The sequence below is a fragment of the Dipodomys ordii genome, unplaced genomic scaffold (assembly GCF_000151885.1).
Source record: "Dipodomys ordii isolate 6190 unplaced genomic scaffold, Dord_2.0 Scaffold43, whole genome shotgun sequence".
Classification (NCBI taxonomy): domain Eukaryota; kingdom Metazoa; phylum Chordata; class Mammalia; order Rodentia; family Heteromyidae; genus Dipodomys; species Dipodomys ordii.
The window spans coordinates 7,698,043-7,712,940 of record NW_012267259.1 but is presented as its reverse complement, the minus strand read 5'-3'; the positions used below and the strand labels follow the sequence as shown (position 1 = coordinate 7,712,940).

The following is a 14,898-nucleotide window of genomic DNA, read 5'->3' as shown; positions in this document are numbered from 1 at the left end:
GGCCTTCTGAGTGTGCGTCTGTGTTATGTACAAACAAAATTTGTATCAAACTGCAAAATGTGCTTGAAGCCACGCTCCCAACAATTCCCTAATGACTTCACAACAGGTGTCCTGAAAATCCAGATGTGGTGAATCCAGAACCTTCTTTTATTTCTGTTCATCTTCGTTGTGCTTGATATTTTGAGCTCAAGTGAACTAATTTTATTTTTTGACGGATCCAAGACCACATGAGATCTCCAGGAGGTTAAAGAAAAGAAAATCATAATCTGGGTCAACTTAAAGCTTTCTAAACCATTCAATGAGAAGGTGCCTGAGTTGGAAAAAAACAGGTCCTTGGACTTCTATTATTTTTACTTTCATATTTTAAAGCTTGTGCTCAGTAATTATCATTCTGATGTTTTTTGTTTTTAAATGTTATGGCTGTGAACTTTGGTATACTGTGAGAGAATGAGGCTAAGCACTTGGAAAGCAAATGAGGTCATTCTTGTTGCTAGATTCTTCTCTAATTGTAGTGTCTTCGAAGCCTAAACTCAGAGTCCTCACACAGGCCAAATCCACATGGTTTTCAGTGAATCAAGAGGTTTGACGGGACCTGAAGTGGACTGTTGACACTTAATGCTGAGTTTAGTTGACACCACGGTGGAATGAAGTTGCTTCAGGAAGGCCCCATTTGGATTTCTGGGTTGCTTAGTCTGCTCAGAGGACAGTGTCTGGTCCAAAGAGAATCATTTTCAGCTTGCACTTGGACTCTGTAGCCATTACAAACAACAAAACAAAACAAAAAAACACCTGGCCTATGATTACAGCTAGAAGTTTCTTTTCAAGAGAATTGTGCTTTCGAATCACCAGTGAAGGGCCCCAGAAAAAGAATCCGACGTCTTTTTCCTTTATGTTCCTTTTGGTATATCTGTGGTCGTCGCGTTGGGAGGTGGCCTGTGCCCGGGTGAGAGTCCTCACATCATGCTTTGGTACAAGTGCTGGAGGTGGACGAGGAGCCCCCTGTGCTCAGGTCATCTTGCCACTTCTCCAGGCTGCGGCGCCGGGCGTTCATGAAGAAGTTGCTGACGGTGGTGAGCTCCAGGCCCAGCTGCTGGGAAATGGTGATCTGCATCTCCTTCGATGGGCGCTTATTCTCCTTGAAGATGGCAAAGAGTGTGCGGCGTTGGAGGTCAGTGAACACCAGGCGAGATTTCTTCTGGGAATTGTTCCTGTCTTTGTTTGGTTCTTGCTCTTTGCGTTTGCATGCTTGAGGGGAAAGAGAAGGAGAGAAATCAGTGATGGTGGCTGACAACATCGACAAAGTCATGGGGGGGGTGCGGGGGGTGCGGGGGGGCGGGGGGAGGTAAGCTGTTCAGCTTTATTGTACAGACTGCCCAGTTGCCAATAACATCCCTTCCCAGTTCATTGTGGTGATGGAAGGCCCTCTGTATAGTTGGGGGTAGGAGAAAGGCCAGCCAGGGCTGGTTCCCAGTCTGCTCTGGAACTGATTGTGATTATCTTTCTCTTTTAGTCACTGCTCCTATCCACCACACCCTGAAACTTCTTTTCTTTCTTTCTTTTTTTGATTCCTGGTGTGATGGGGAGAGTGACCTTTCGCCAAGTCCCCAGCGGGGAAAGAAGCCTGGTGCGGCGGTTCCTCTTTCATATTCACCCTTTGGAATTGTTTTCAGCTGAGCTGAAATTACCTGCTGCAGTCAAAACTTAACAAGTGCCTATTTTCCCCTCAAATCAAGGCTTTCTATCCATGAGACTCTAAAAATTGTTAACAGAGCAAAATTAGAAGTGACAGAATGATGGTATCATCCTGACCCAAATCCTCTTCATCTAGACTTTTGAAAAAGTAAAAAGACAGGAAAGGAAAGGAAAGGGAAAGGGAAAGGCAAGGCCATGAAAAAGACTATCTTAGCCTATTCTACATTGGCTAGCTTGAAGAGAAACAGGTACAGGAAGACAGGAAGTGAGGGGGGTGGGAAGAGGTCCAAAGTGTCAGTGGAAGAGCTTTAGGGCGCAAGGTAAGTCCATGACTACTTGTAGAATCGGGTTTAGCAGGAATGGGTATCTGCACCTGACTGATGTATGTAGACAGGACATTGAAATCAAAATCCTACAATGTAGCTAGCAAGTCTGTCTAAATAGTCTTCATGGAGTCCTTTTTGGATCACGGACCCAGGGAATGTTCAGGACAATGATAATGGCATGGTGACTCTTTCAGGAAATCGGTGCACACCCCAGACAGATTTGGCTTCTCAGAAAAGTGACCAATAAGGCTTTAATACAGGAGGACGTACAAAGCATCAAGTTGAGACACAAGAACATTTAAAAGAAATCCCTGCTCTTGAAGGCAGCGTACAGCCTTAGGAGAGCCGTGGAAAGCCTTAGGAAAGGCAGTGATCTCAAAAGCCCTGGTGTGCCAGGGGTGGGGTGAGGAGGTCTCTAAACCTCAATCCAGGTACTTTCTGCTCAGCATATTCTGCAGGGGAGCATCCTGTGCAGAGGGGCCCCTTGGGCATCTGAGGAAACATCCAGCCAGCCCCAGGTAGCAAGCCCAGGTTGTGGTCTTACTGTCTATGTTCTTCCCAAATCTGCATGTTGAACTCCTAGCTGCCTTTCATTTACATGTAGTAGATATTAGATACAGATACATGGTGCTTAATTTCAGCATTATGTGTCAAAAGTACATAAATAAAAATCCTAGCTGTCAAGGTGAGAGGGGCCGTAAGTGAAGCCCTCAGAAATGGGATTAGTGCTCCTATCCAACAGACCCCCAGAGAAGCAGTGAGCCCCTTCTACCATGTGAGGAAGCATCGAGAGCTGCTAGCTCTGACCCAGAACACGGGAGCTCAACAGACAGGAAATCTGCCAGCACTGTGGGAAGTCACAGCTAGGGAAATCTGGCAGAATGTTTCCCATTTTGATAAGAAATAAATGGAGACTGAGAAAGTGAAAGTGATAGCCCTAGGGCCACACCCCAGGTGTTCGGCCGACCGAGGACTGGCACATTCCCTACTGCCCTGTAGGGGAAGCTTCTTGTAGGGCAGCTTTGCAGAGCACAGAGCACATTCTGCATTCTGGGCATTTACAGTCCCCCCTCAGGCCCTTGACCTCACTGCTACTGCAGCTTCCTAGATTCCCACCCCTGCTCTCAGCTCATGGGATGCCTGGCACTGAGCTCTCATCTGGAGGATTCTCAGTAAGCAATGCTGCATGGTAATCTAGTCCAATAATTTCTGCAAACACTGGCTGAGGTCTTGTGCCAATTGCTATTTTTTAGAGCTAACCATACAGCCCTCAACTTTCATACTAATATTAATTATCCTCTGATAGTACTGTTGTTGTGCTTGTAATAGGATGTTTTAGATCACTCCTTGGCCTTTTAGCTAAGATCAAATGTAAGTAGGATAATTAAACAAGGCTAATACAGGTCTGTATTGGTTTTGTCAGGGTATATTTTGTGAGACATAGATAGGCTAGATGCAATATATATACATTTTTTAAGAGAGAAGATTCTTAAAATGTATGGCAACTGCAAAGACAGAACAGATCAAGGTTTCTGCCCAGGCATTCCCAATAACTCTCGGAAGCCACCAGATTCCACACCATCAAATGCAAAGTGGTAGCCAGGCACCTGAGCATTCAAAACCCCAAAATAACTTGCCCAGAGTCCTTAAAGTTGTCAATTGTCAGCCTATGATTCTTATTCACAAAAGTACAGTCAGGAGCTGAAGGAAATAAGGGCTTCACTTGCTTTGAAAGTCTAGGAAGCAGCGGATGGACTGAATACCATCTAGTTGTGAGCCTCAGTATTCTTAGAATAAGCCATGGTGCCAGGTGTTCCCAGAGGAGGAGCAGAGGTGAACTGCACTCTGCAGTCCCTCTGAACCCATTTCTGAATAGCTAGGAAAGTGCCAGTGACTCTCTACAGCCTAGGAATGTGTTAGAAATCCAATGTTGAGACAACAAATGCTCACAGGTGGTACTGTCCAAGTCCTGCCACAGCTTCAGGCTGGTCAGTCTCTCTTGAATGAAATCTGGCTACAGAAGGTACAAGGGTAGCACTACTCTAGACCTTTCAGATCTATTCCTCCTCTTTCTTCTGGAGGGAGGACATGCTATCAGCTGATGAATGTACTGTTGATGGGGTGGCGTGGCTTACAGATCTTGAAGGGCGTCAGTATTCTTGACATCTCTCTTTCTCTCCCCAGGACGGGGCTTCTTTGTGGGGCATGAGGAGCAACAAGAGTTCATTTCTATTGTAAAGACTCAGAGAGATCATTTATGTCCCTACAATGGGATGACCTACCCAGGCTATTGTGTCCTTCCTCCCTTTCCTTCACTATTTCTGTCTGTCTGTCTCTGTCTCTCTTGCCAGACCTGGGAATTGAACTCTGGGTGGAGGCATTGTCCTTGAGTTTCTTTTGTTCAAGGTAAGTGCTCTACCACTTGAGCCACAGCGCCACTTCCCAGCTTTTTTGAGTGGTTTATTGGAGCTACGAGTCTCTTGGAATTTCCTGCCTAGTCTGGCTCCAAACTGTGATTCTCAGATCTCAGCCTCCTGAGTAGCTAGGATTACAAGCCTGAGCCACTGGCACCCAGCCTCCCTCCCTGCCCTCCGCTCCCTTCTCTCTCTCTCAGAAAGAATAAAATTGACTCATTTTAGTAATACTGAAACAGGATTGAGACGAACAAGTGTGCACAGATCTGTGTATAATCTGTGATGAGTCACAAGGGACATAGTCACTAGTAGATGCAGGTTCCATAGTAGAATAAATTTTCACACCACTCACTTCTGAGGGGGAACTGTAAGGGAAAGAGGTTCTGGTTTTGACTACCAGCCACTCCTGAGATCCAGAGATGTCAACTTGTCTTTGACTTGGTGGCCATCAGGTTGGTGGAAAGTTTTCCTAGGCTCTAGGAACTTAGCTGCAGCATGACAAGCTGAGACCCGCCCACTGGTGGAGAAAGGTGACCCCAATCCCAGCTATCTGGATCACCCTGGTCAGTGGACCCAGCAGCTGGCTGCAGATGCTTAAGTGTGGTCTGGACTGGCAGGACCACCCAGCCAACCCACAGATTTCTGAGCAAAAATAAATGCTGTTTTACGCCAACCACCTCCTTAAGGGAGGAGCCAGACAGTGGAGAAGCCTCAGCTCAGAGTCAAGATAGCTTCTAATTCTGCGCCAACCAGCTATCAGCCTGTATGACCTGCCGCCTCAGTTTCCTCACCTACAGACTGCAAGTTCGAGTGCCCACAAGGCCAGGATGTGAAGAGACTAGCTGGACTGCTTAGTGCATGGTAGGTGCTCAGTAAATGTGACTATTCTTTTTTACTTCACAGAGGGAAAAAAAAACCAGGAAGGTGTTAGGTAAGGTTAAAAATTCATGATCTCAACTGCTTCTCCAAGCCTTACTCAATCATAAGCTTCGTAAACTTCCCAGAGGACTAAATGGCAAATAAAAGGTTAAAGATTTTTGTTTCCCTCATGTAATTGTCTCATAGCCAACTCCCAGCCTTGGAGAAGAGGTAAGACTGTAGGATGTGTTTTTATATATGTGTCAGAGATCCTAAGAGGTCCTGGACCACTGGTGTTTCATGACATCACTAATTTATATCTAAATAGACTCTACATAGGATGGATATTGTTAGCTCATAATAAATAATGCAGAAGTGCTCCTTGCATTCAGTAACTATTTGCCCTGAATAGTTCAGGAGGTTCTTGCCAGGATAGACGGTGGGAGTGGGGGAAGAAAGCCACCCAGTGAAGAAGGGAAATGGACTCGCTGTACTTGCCTCCTCCAAGAGTTGGTCTTTTGGTACCGACAGAACCCCATGGGAGAGGCGTGCTGTCTAGGGAGACCATTCTTCCTCTGGAAACTAATCTTCCATAGTCAAGAGTCTCTCAAATAAGTCCAATAGGATCCCTTGCATTGAAGCGAGGAAGCAAGAGGAAGAATGATACACTGATGGTGCATATTTAATGCTCAGTAAGCCATCAGTGCTGGTAAGTCTTAGTCATGCAGCCTCTTGGGCCAGCAGAGAGACAGATGCCAGCACTTTGCTATAGGGACCTGGGATGAGGGGCCGACTCACAGACTTGGGCTCAGCCAGTGAGGGCCAGTGGAAATCGGGAGCCCTGGTTATCACCTGGCAGGAAGGAGTGCTTGCTGCTATTATTTGATTTCTGTGCCCCCTAAAATTTTGTTAATTAAATGGTTTGCAGCTTAATGCTTTGCATTTTTCGCTGCCTCTCTGGTTCCTGGCTAATCACCAAAGCCCGCCTTTTCCCACAGAGTGAGGAAAATTGAACTCTTCACTTCCCCTTTATTTCTCCCAATGTCTTTGGTCTGAGTCAGATGGGAAACATAACAGCTTTGCTCCACGCTGGCTCTCCTCTGAAACTGTCTCCACAGATCAAATGCTTCTCCACTTAGGCAGGAGAGCCAGTCACCTTGAGACCAGCATCCATTTTGGAAGGCCAAGAGCAAAGACAGGAGGGATGTGCTGTGCAAATGGACTTGGACCATTTCTGGTTGATGGGTTCCCTGCCTCCTTTTACTCGCTTCTAATTGTAGCTGTAGGCAAAGCCTTGGCAAGACTAACCTCTAAACCATTTGGCAAAATATCTTGGGCACACAAGATACTCCAGGAGGAACAAACCATGGGCCAGTTTAAGAGCTGCTCTCCCAGAAGCCTGGCTTATTAGAATAAATAAATAAATATTCAGAATATATTTTTGAGAATGGGGGTAGGGAGGCAAGTGAGGAAGAGGAGAGAGTTGGAGAAAGAAGCAAGAGAGCACAGGAGGACTATATAACCATGAGCACACCCCACCTCTTCTGGTGTCTGTCTTCTGGACAGCCCTAATTAGACAGACTAGGGGGAGTCCTCAGGTTCAGTGATGCCTGGAGTCTGGAGGCTTGGTGCTATCAGACATGGAATATATTCACCCTGATACATTTCTGACCATGAGGTTACTTCCTGTGGTACCCCCTCCCCCCTCACTTGGAAACTGTGAAAGATCAATGATAAGTTACCGGCCTTTCTCCATACTCCAGAGCCCCTGCTTTCCCTTGAATGTTGGATAGGCTATTATAAGCATTTTCTGTTTAACAGAAGGCAAACAGTACAGTGACCTTGCTCAGTTGGTGAGCCTCAAAGACATTCTTTCAAGTTTTATTCCCTGTCCCAGTGGAAAGTCAGTGCATGTTAGGGATCAGGAACAGAAGGCTCTCAATGCCTGGCAGAGGCCCAGGGTGGCCACAGGGTAGGAGGAAGGTACAGGTCTCTGTGCCCTGGGCTGCAAGTTCTCTGCCATCTGCCAAGTCCTCAGGCAAGAAGCACACAGGAGTGTGCACACCAACTGAGGATGAGCCACCGCTTCTACTTCCCTCTGAGCAGGAATTCTTTTTTTTATTTTATTTATTTTATTTTATTTGTAAATATACTATACAGAAGGGTTACAATTACATGGGCAGGATAATGCCTACATTTCTTACCAAGCATTGCAGCCTCCTCTTTTGTTTATCCTTCACATCCCTTCCCAGCCTCCCCCTCCCCCCCAGTCCCAATCCTTCCCCCCCCCCCCCCACACCGACATTGTAAAGCTCGTTTTGGACATGACAACTTGTACTTCTCATTGTTGCAACAGGTCCACCTGTATCCTTAAACGACTTGTTTTTCCCCATCTCCTCCACAAGTTAAACTGACATCAAATATAGTGAAAGCAGGGGTTATACTGTGGGGGAGGGACATACAAAGCAACAAAGAAATAATCTTATAAATGCGTTAGAAACACATGCATGAAAGAAAAAAACATTAAAATACATATCTAAGGGTTCATTTTCCTAACATCACATTATCTGACGTTTTCTGCTTGACTCATACATATACTAGATATTGCAAATAAGGGAAACCATGGGGCCTATGTTTCTTTGGGCCTGGCTTACTTCACTTAATATAATTTTTTCCAAGTCTTTGTATTTCCTAACAAATGGGGCAATGTCATTCTTTCTGATGGAGGTATAGAATTCCATTGTGTATATATACCACATTTTCTTGAGCCATTCATCTACTGAGGGGCATCTGGGTTGGTTCCAGATCTTAGCTATGGTAAATAATGCTGCAATAAACATAGTTGTGCTGGTAGCTTTATATATCACCCTGCACCAGAATCAACTCCAAATGGATCAAAGACCTCAAAGTCAAAGCAGACACTCTGAAAACATTACAGGATGGAATAGGAGAAACCCTAGGTCTCCTTGGCTCAGGCCGAAATTTTCTGAATAGAGACCCGGAAACACAACAAATCAAAAAAAGTTGGACAAATGGGATTGCATAAAGTTGCAGAGTGTCTGCATGGCAAAGGACATAGCTAGCAAGATCAATAGAAAGCCCATGGATTGGGAAAAGATCTTTACTAGCCATACAACGGACAAGGGTCTCATATCTAAAATATACTTGGAACTCAAAAAATTAAATCCCCCAACAACAAATCCTCAAAGAAACAACTGCCCAATAAACAAGTGGGCGAAAGCCTTAAAGAGAAACTTCTCTGAAGAAGAAAGAAGGATGGCCAATAGACACATGAAGAAATGCTCAACCTCCCTAGCCATAAAAGAAATGCAAATCAAAACAATATTGAGATACCACCTCACTCCAGTTAGAATGGCAAAAATCAAGAACTCTAACAACAACAGATGCTGGAGGGGATGTGGACAGAAGGGAATCTTACTTCATTGTTGGTGGGAATGTAAACTTGTTCAACCACTTTGGAAAGCAGTATGGAGGTTCCTCAAAAGACTTCACATAGAGCTCCCCTATGACCCAGCAATCCCACTTCTGAGCAGGAATTCTGAGAGCAAGAACAAGGAGCTCCCAAGAGCACGTTGCTAAAATCCAACCAGGATGCTAGGCCAGAGCAGATAGAACACTGGGGTCTCAAGGTAGGAGAACTTAAGAGACCATTTGGTCTGATCTCCTAATTTAAAGATAAGGAGACTGGATAGCATGATTCACTCAACCTAAAGAGAGCTAGGCAGCAACAGAACCCTGAGAACACAGGCGCCCTTCTATCCATTCCCGTGGATGTTTAGGAATACATGGGGCACTCAGCCATGGAAGTCTCAGTTGTCAGCTGTCTACTCTGCCTATGCAAATCCTGCAGAGAAGGGTCTCCAGCCGTGCTGCATAGCTGCATCCCCCCAACCCATCCAGGAAGCCATGAGCTATAAAAACAAATACTTGATTCTAGACAGGAACATCTGGCCAGAAAAGCCCAGGGTAACCTCTCTAACTTCCCACTATAATCACTTCAAAGATTTAAAATAAAAGCTTTAACTTACCACACTAAAAAACGACAACTGCAGTCAACCCGTTCTGAACATTTTTGGGGATTTTTTTTTATCTAAACCCAAAGCCAATGGAGTTAGATTGAAAATAACATCTGGATTTAATATTTTTATTATTTATTTATTTATTTATTTTGGTCCAGTTGTGGGGCCTGGGCGTTGTCCCTCAGCTCTTCAGCTCAAGGCTAGTGCTCTACCACTTGAGCCACAGCGCCACTTCCGGCTTTTTTCTTTTTTCTTATGTGGTGCTAAGGAATCGAACCCAGGGCCTCATGCATGCAAGGCAAGTGCTCTACCACTGAGCCACCTTCCCAGCTGGATTTAATATTTTTAAAAAAGAAAAAACCCCATCTGAATCCCTTCTCAAATTCCGTCGTCATCAGTTTGCTTGGACGGTGATGCCTTTTGCAAGGCAGTGCTGTCTACTCCTGTCCACCTGCCCATTGAGAATTGCGACTTGAGAAAACTGGCAAAGAAAACTGGAGGTGAGGTGGAGGCAAACGGACACTGGGGGTAGTCGATCACTTCTTTAGAGAATATTCCAGATAAGCAAAGGACAAGACGTGATCCTGATATGTTATGAGTATATTGGGGGAGCCGGGCGCTGGCAGTTCACGCCAATAATCCTAACTACACAGGAGACTGAGATCTGAGGATCAAGGTTGGAAGCCAGCAATCAACCAGAAAAAAGCTGGAAGTGGAGATTGGCTCAAGTGGTAGAGCACTGACCTTGAGCACATACACTAAAGGACAGTGCCCAGGTCCTGATACAGGCACCAGGACTAGCTAACAGAAAAAAAAAATCACCAAACAAAAAAACAGGAAGTGTATGCGACTGGATAGCTTATGGACAACCGAGGCATGGATGCAGACCATGGATCAATGTCTATCCAGTAGGTCCCAGTGACAAAAAACGCTGTTGGAATAGAAGCTAAGTTAAGTGTATTTACTGGCCATTCAACACCAGCTTATAATGAATATGCTGACACCCAGAAACAAACTAATGAACAACACACACGTCTTTCTACTGTCTACTTCAAGCTTGAATGAGCTTTTTGCCATTTGTGGACAAATAATCAGGATCGAAGAGATGGATGAAAAATAGTGGAAACTAGGAAAAGGGATTGTGATATGCAAATCAGAAAATTTTCATCTGAAAACATGAACAGTTAAAGATTATTTTAAAAATCACTTGATATCACAATATAATGGCAAAGAAGCAATGGCTTTTGTGAAACAGAAAATGGAATTTATGAAGAAAAGCAGAAATCTATAGAAGTAGGTGTCATAAAAAGGCAACAAGATAAAGAAGTTTCAGGAAACGAACAATTAGTAGGAGCACTGAATAAAATAAAGAATAAAACAGGCAATGATTTCAGGGCTAGGATTTTCAGCTTAGGTAGGTGGTCTTTCCTGTTGGGATGCATTCTTAGTTATATAATGATTCACAAACTCTACATACTTTTCATAAAAGCAAAATAGCCTGAGCTAGGTGCTGGTGGCTCATGCCTGTAATCCTAGCTACTCAAGAGGTTGAGATCTAAGGATTGTGGTTTGAAGCCAGCCTGGGTAGGAAAGTCCATAAGACTCTTATCTCCAAACACACACACACACACACACACACACACACACACACAAAAGGTCAGAAAAGGCACTGTGGCTCAAGTTGTAGAGTGCTAGCCCTGAGCCAAAGGAGCTTGGAGACAATGAACAGGCCCTAAGTTCAAGCCCCAGGACTAGCACAAATAAAAAAAGAGAAACATAGGTCCTATGGTTTCCCTTATTTGCACTAACTAGTACATGTGTAGGACAAGTAGAAAAGGTCAAAAGCTATGTACATATGACCATACAAGATAATGTTAAGTGAAATGAACCCTAAGATAGGGACCCAAATATTTTTTTCTTGCTTGCTATTGTTTCTAACGTATTTATAATATACCATGTGGGGTTTTTTTGTTTCTTTGTATGCTCCTCCCCCAGGGTATAACCCGTTTTCACTGCATTAGATGTCGGTGCCCTGCATCTTATATATATATATATATATATATATATATATATATATATATATATATATTTCTCTGATTTGGGGAGGGGAAAAAACAAAATGCTTAAATAGCGATAAAGATTGACCCACTGTAACAATGAGATGTACAGACACTATGTTGAAAATGAAATTTATAACTTTGGTGGGGTGGGGGGAGAGAGGGTAGTTGTGGAGGTGGGAGGAAAGGGATAGTAGGGGAAAAACAAAGGAGGAGGCAACAATGCTCAGTAGGAAATGTACTCATTACCTTGCTCATGTAACTGTAACCCCTCTGTATATTTTTACAATAAAAAAGTACAAAAAAGAAAGAGAAAGAGAGGGAGGGAAGGAAGGAAGGAAGGAAGGAAGGAAGGAAGGAAGGAAGGAAGGAAGGAAGGAAGGAAGGAAGGAAGGAAGGAAAAGAAAATAACCTGAAGAAAATAACCTGAAGAATACTCTTAGTTTACTAAAAATGTAATCAAAGTTAAAAGTGTAAGAACGTGATATTGTCCAAAGGGAAAAAGAACAGCCAATACCCTTGGGCTTTTTCCAGACACAGTTAGGAGATTTATCACATCACCAATGGACATTTTTTGGAAAGGCTACACTAAAAGAGCTGCCAAAGGGGGGCTAGTTTGATGCTCCCTTTTACAAGCTCTCAATGATGTGAAGTTTCTCAGAGTTAAGCACTAGATTTGGAAGTCTAAAGATGATTTTGGAGGTCAGACCTGGAAAGCCAAACAGCTGTGCCTATAATAAAACAAGAAGAAAATGTTTCAAAGTGTCAAAGTTTCAGATGAGACCTACAAGCACTACTATTGCTCAATATTATGTCAGAAAAGCAGCCAATACAATAAGAAAAACAAAAAGTCAAAATTTAGAAAGGAGTGAAACTGATTTTTTTAATGGCAAAGATTGATATAAAGTGAAAACATTGGCACTAATTGTGCCAACCGTCCTAATTGTGTAAACTAATCGTTCAGCCACTCTGAGGCTGTTTATAATGCATGATAGCAAGGTATACAGAATTCAACCAACCAGTTGAGTTTCATAGTAAATGATAAAGCTGGGGTTTGGGTAGTCCAAGTCCAGACTCCTTCCACTTCGCAGCTACTCTATATTGTTTCTCCAGTCAGAAACAGAACCTTCATAATTATACACTAATATGATTGTTTTTTTCTTAACTTAGAAAACCTGAGAGCTTTCAAGACAAATTAGAAGTAATCAGGAAGCTCAGCAATGTGGCCAGTTACCAAACATAAAAAATCAATATTGATTATGTGTACATAGAAAAATCCAAGCGAACACACAGATAAAAATGTTAGAATAAAATATAAAATGTAATAAGTTTTCCTAGATTCATAATCAGTAAACAAAAAACAATAGTCTTTTGATATAACAAATAAAAGGTAAAATTATTATTTATGTAACTAATAATTTATAATTATGATATTTATAAACATTTATGTTTGTATATATATATAAGTTTGTACTTATATGTATATAGTACCATATAAATATAAATATTTGTACTTAAAACATCAAGGATATAAATATATTTAACAGCAAGTGTGCAAGTTTTTTGACAGAATAAACTTTTTAATACTTTGTTGGAGAAATCATGGAATAGCTAAAGATTAATAGACTGGAAGACAGTACTATAAAGAATTTAATTCTTTTCATATGGATCTATAGATGTAATGTAATTTTTCCTCAGAATCCCCATGGATTATCTCCTTTCCTTCCTTCCTTCCTTCCTTCCTTCCTTCCTTCCTTCCTTCCTTCCTTCCTTCCTTCCTTCCTTCCAGTCTTTGGAATTTAATGAGCTGATTTTGAAATTCATATGGGTATGTGAAGACCAAGAACAATGGACTTATTCTTTAAACTTTTTAAAGAATTATCTTGAAGTAGTACAAAGGGGCTTTGATTCACTGTGTCAATTTATGAGTATAATGCATCTTGATCAGGATCACCCCTTCCATCATTCTCCCTCTTCTCTCAGTGAAGTTATTATATGAGAGGCCTGACTCTAAGTATAGAGGTCTTCAATAAGGCTACGAGGGCATCGTACTGGGACAGAGCATGTGAACACTTGATTTCATGACAAAGTCAGTGGTGCGGAGCCTGGGGAAACTTCTTTCTCCACATTCTTCCCAAGAGTGGAGTCAGCTGACTGGCTGGATGGTGTGATGTAATGCTTGGCTTCTACTTCATGTCATACACAAAAACTACGTAGTGCATGGGTCGCAGATAGTAATGTCAATGGTGAACAAGAAAACATTCAGAAAAGTAGCACGGGGTAATATCCTGGGAAAGTTCTCTTAAAATTCAAAACACATACCAAGCCACAGGTAAAAAAAGATTTATGCATTAAGGCCCGTTAAAATGAAGAGCTTCTATTTATCAAAGACAGTGAGGAGAGTGAAAAGGATGTTTGCCTTGGATATTTGCCACATGTGATTGGCAAAGGACATGAAGCCAGAGTACATGATATCTATTGGAAATCAATAAGAAAATTGCCGACATCCTAATGTGAAAGACTGGGATCGGCACTTCGCAGAAGAAGAAATCTGAATTTCCAATAATTACATCAAAAAGATGCTCAATATTATTAGCAATCCAAGACAAATTAAAGCAACAGTCCCCTACCCGAGTGGCATTGGCACAAAGTCTGAAGAGTGGGCAAGGACATGACTCTAGCAGAAAGCCTCCTGGGCTGCTGTCAGGGTACAAGTTGGCACAGCAGGTTGGGAAGCTGCTAGGCAATATCTGTAAGGTTGAACATCTTTGTGCCTTGTGATCAAGACATTCTGCTCCTGGGCAGACTCCCTTGTAGAAGATGGTGGCATGTGCCAATACGCATGACCTTGGCTTCCACCACTGCACTCAATGCTGGCCCCACTTCCAACCACCAGCACCTCCAAGCCCCGCCAGACCCTGCCCTGGCCACAGGGAGAAATGTCCAAGATGCCCAGGAAATACTGTCCACTCCAGCACATTTCTTCATCAGTGAATGATTGGAGCTGACAGACAAATACCCTAGCCCCCTTGTTCTTGTGCTGGGACACCAATTCAGGTGTGTTGTCTTTGGAGTGTCCCAGTTACCCCACAGGCAGAAGCACGAACTGCCACACTGGGAAGGTGCTGGCTAAAGCAACTCTGACTGAGCTCTGCTTGGCTTCTCCACTCATCTACTGGTGTTTTCTTAGAGTCATCTTTCAGATAATCTAGCTGTACCTAAGTCTTCACTTCCGGCCTGTTTCCAAGAGAACACAAACTAAGGAAACCTACAAAAAGGTACATGTACATTATAAGTACTTGTGCCAGAATGTGCAGAGCAGCTGTTTGTCATCAAAGTCAAGACAGCCCCATGCCCTTCAACAGGAGAATGGATTTATCAGGGCACACTGGTAATGGAATAGAATGAACAGCTATGGGCTGGGAAGGTGGCTCAGTGGTAGAGCGCTTGCCTTGCATGCCTGAGGCCCTGGGTTCGATTCCTCAGCACCACATAAGCAAAAAGAAAAAAG

The 14,898-nt window shown here is 43.2% G+C and overlaps 1 protein-coding gene across 1 annotated transcript in view; it reads right to left on the bottom strand.

Moving 5' to 3' along the window:
* Window positions 1-904: 904 nt before the first annotated feature.
* The window catches only part of Onecut2 (one cut homeobox 2), a 37,711-nt gene continuing 23,717 nt past the window's right edge, over window positions 905-14,898 (bottom strand). Inside the window, exon 2 of the mRNA XM_013018935.1 lies at window positions 905-1,245. Within this exon, the coding sequence (XP_012874389.1) occupies window positions 959-1,245 (287 nt within the window). The 3' untranslated portion in view covers window positions 905-958. The remainder of the gene's footprint in view (window positions 1,246-14,898) is intronic.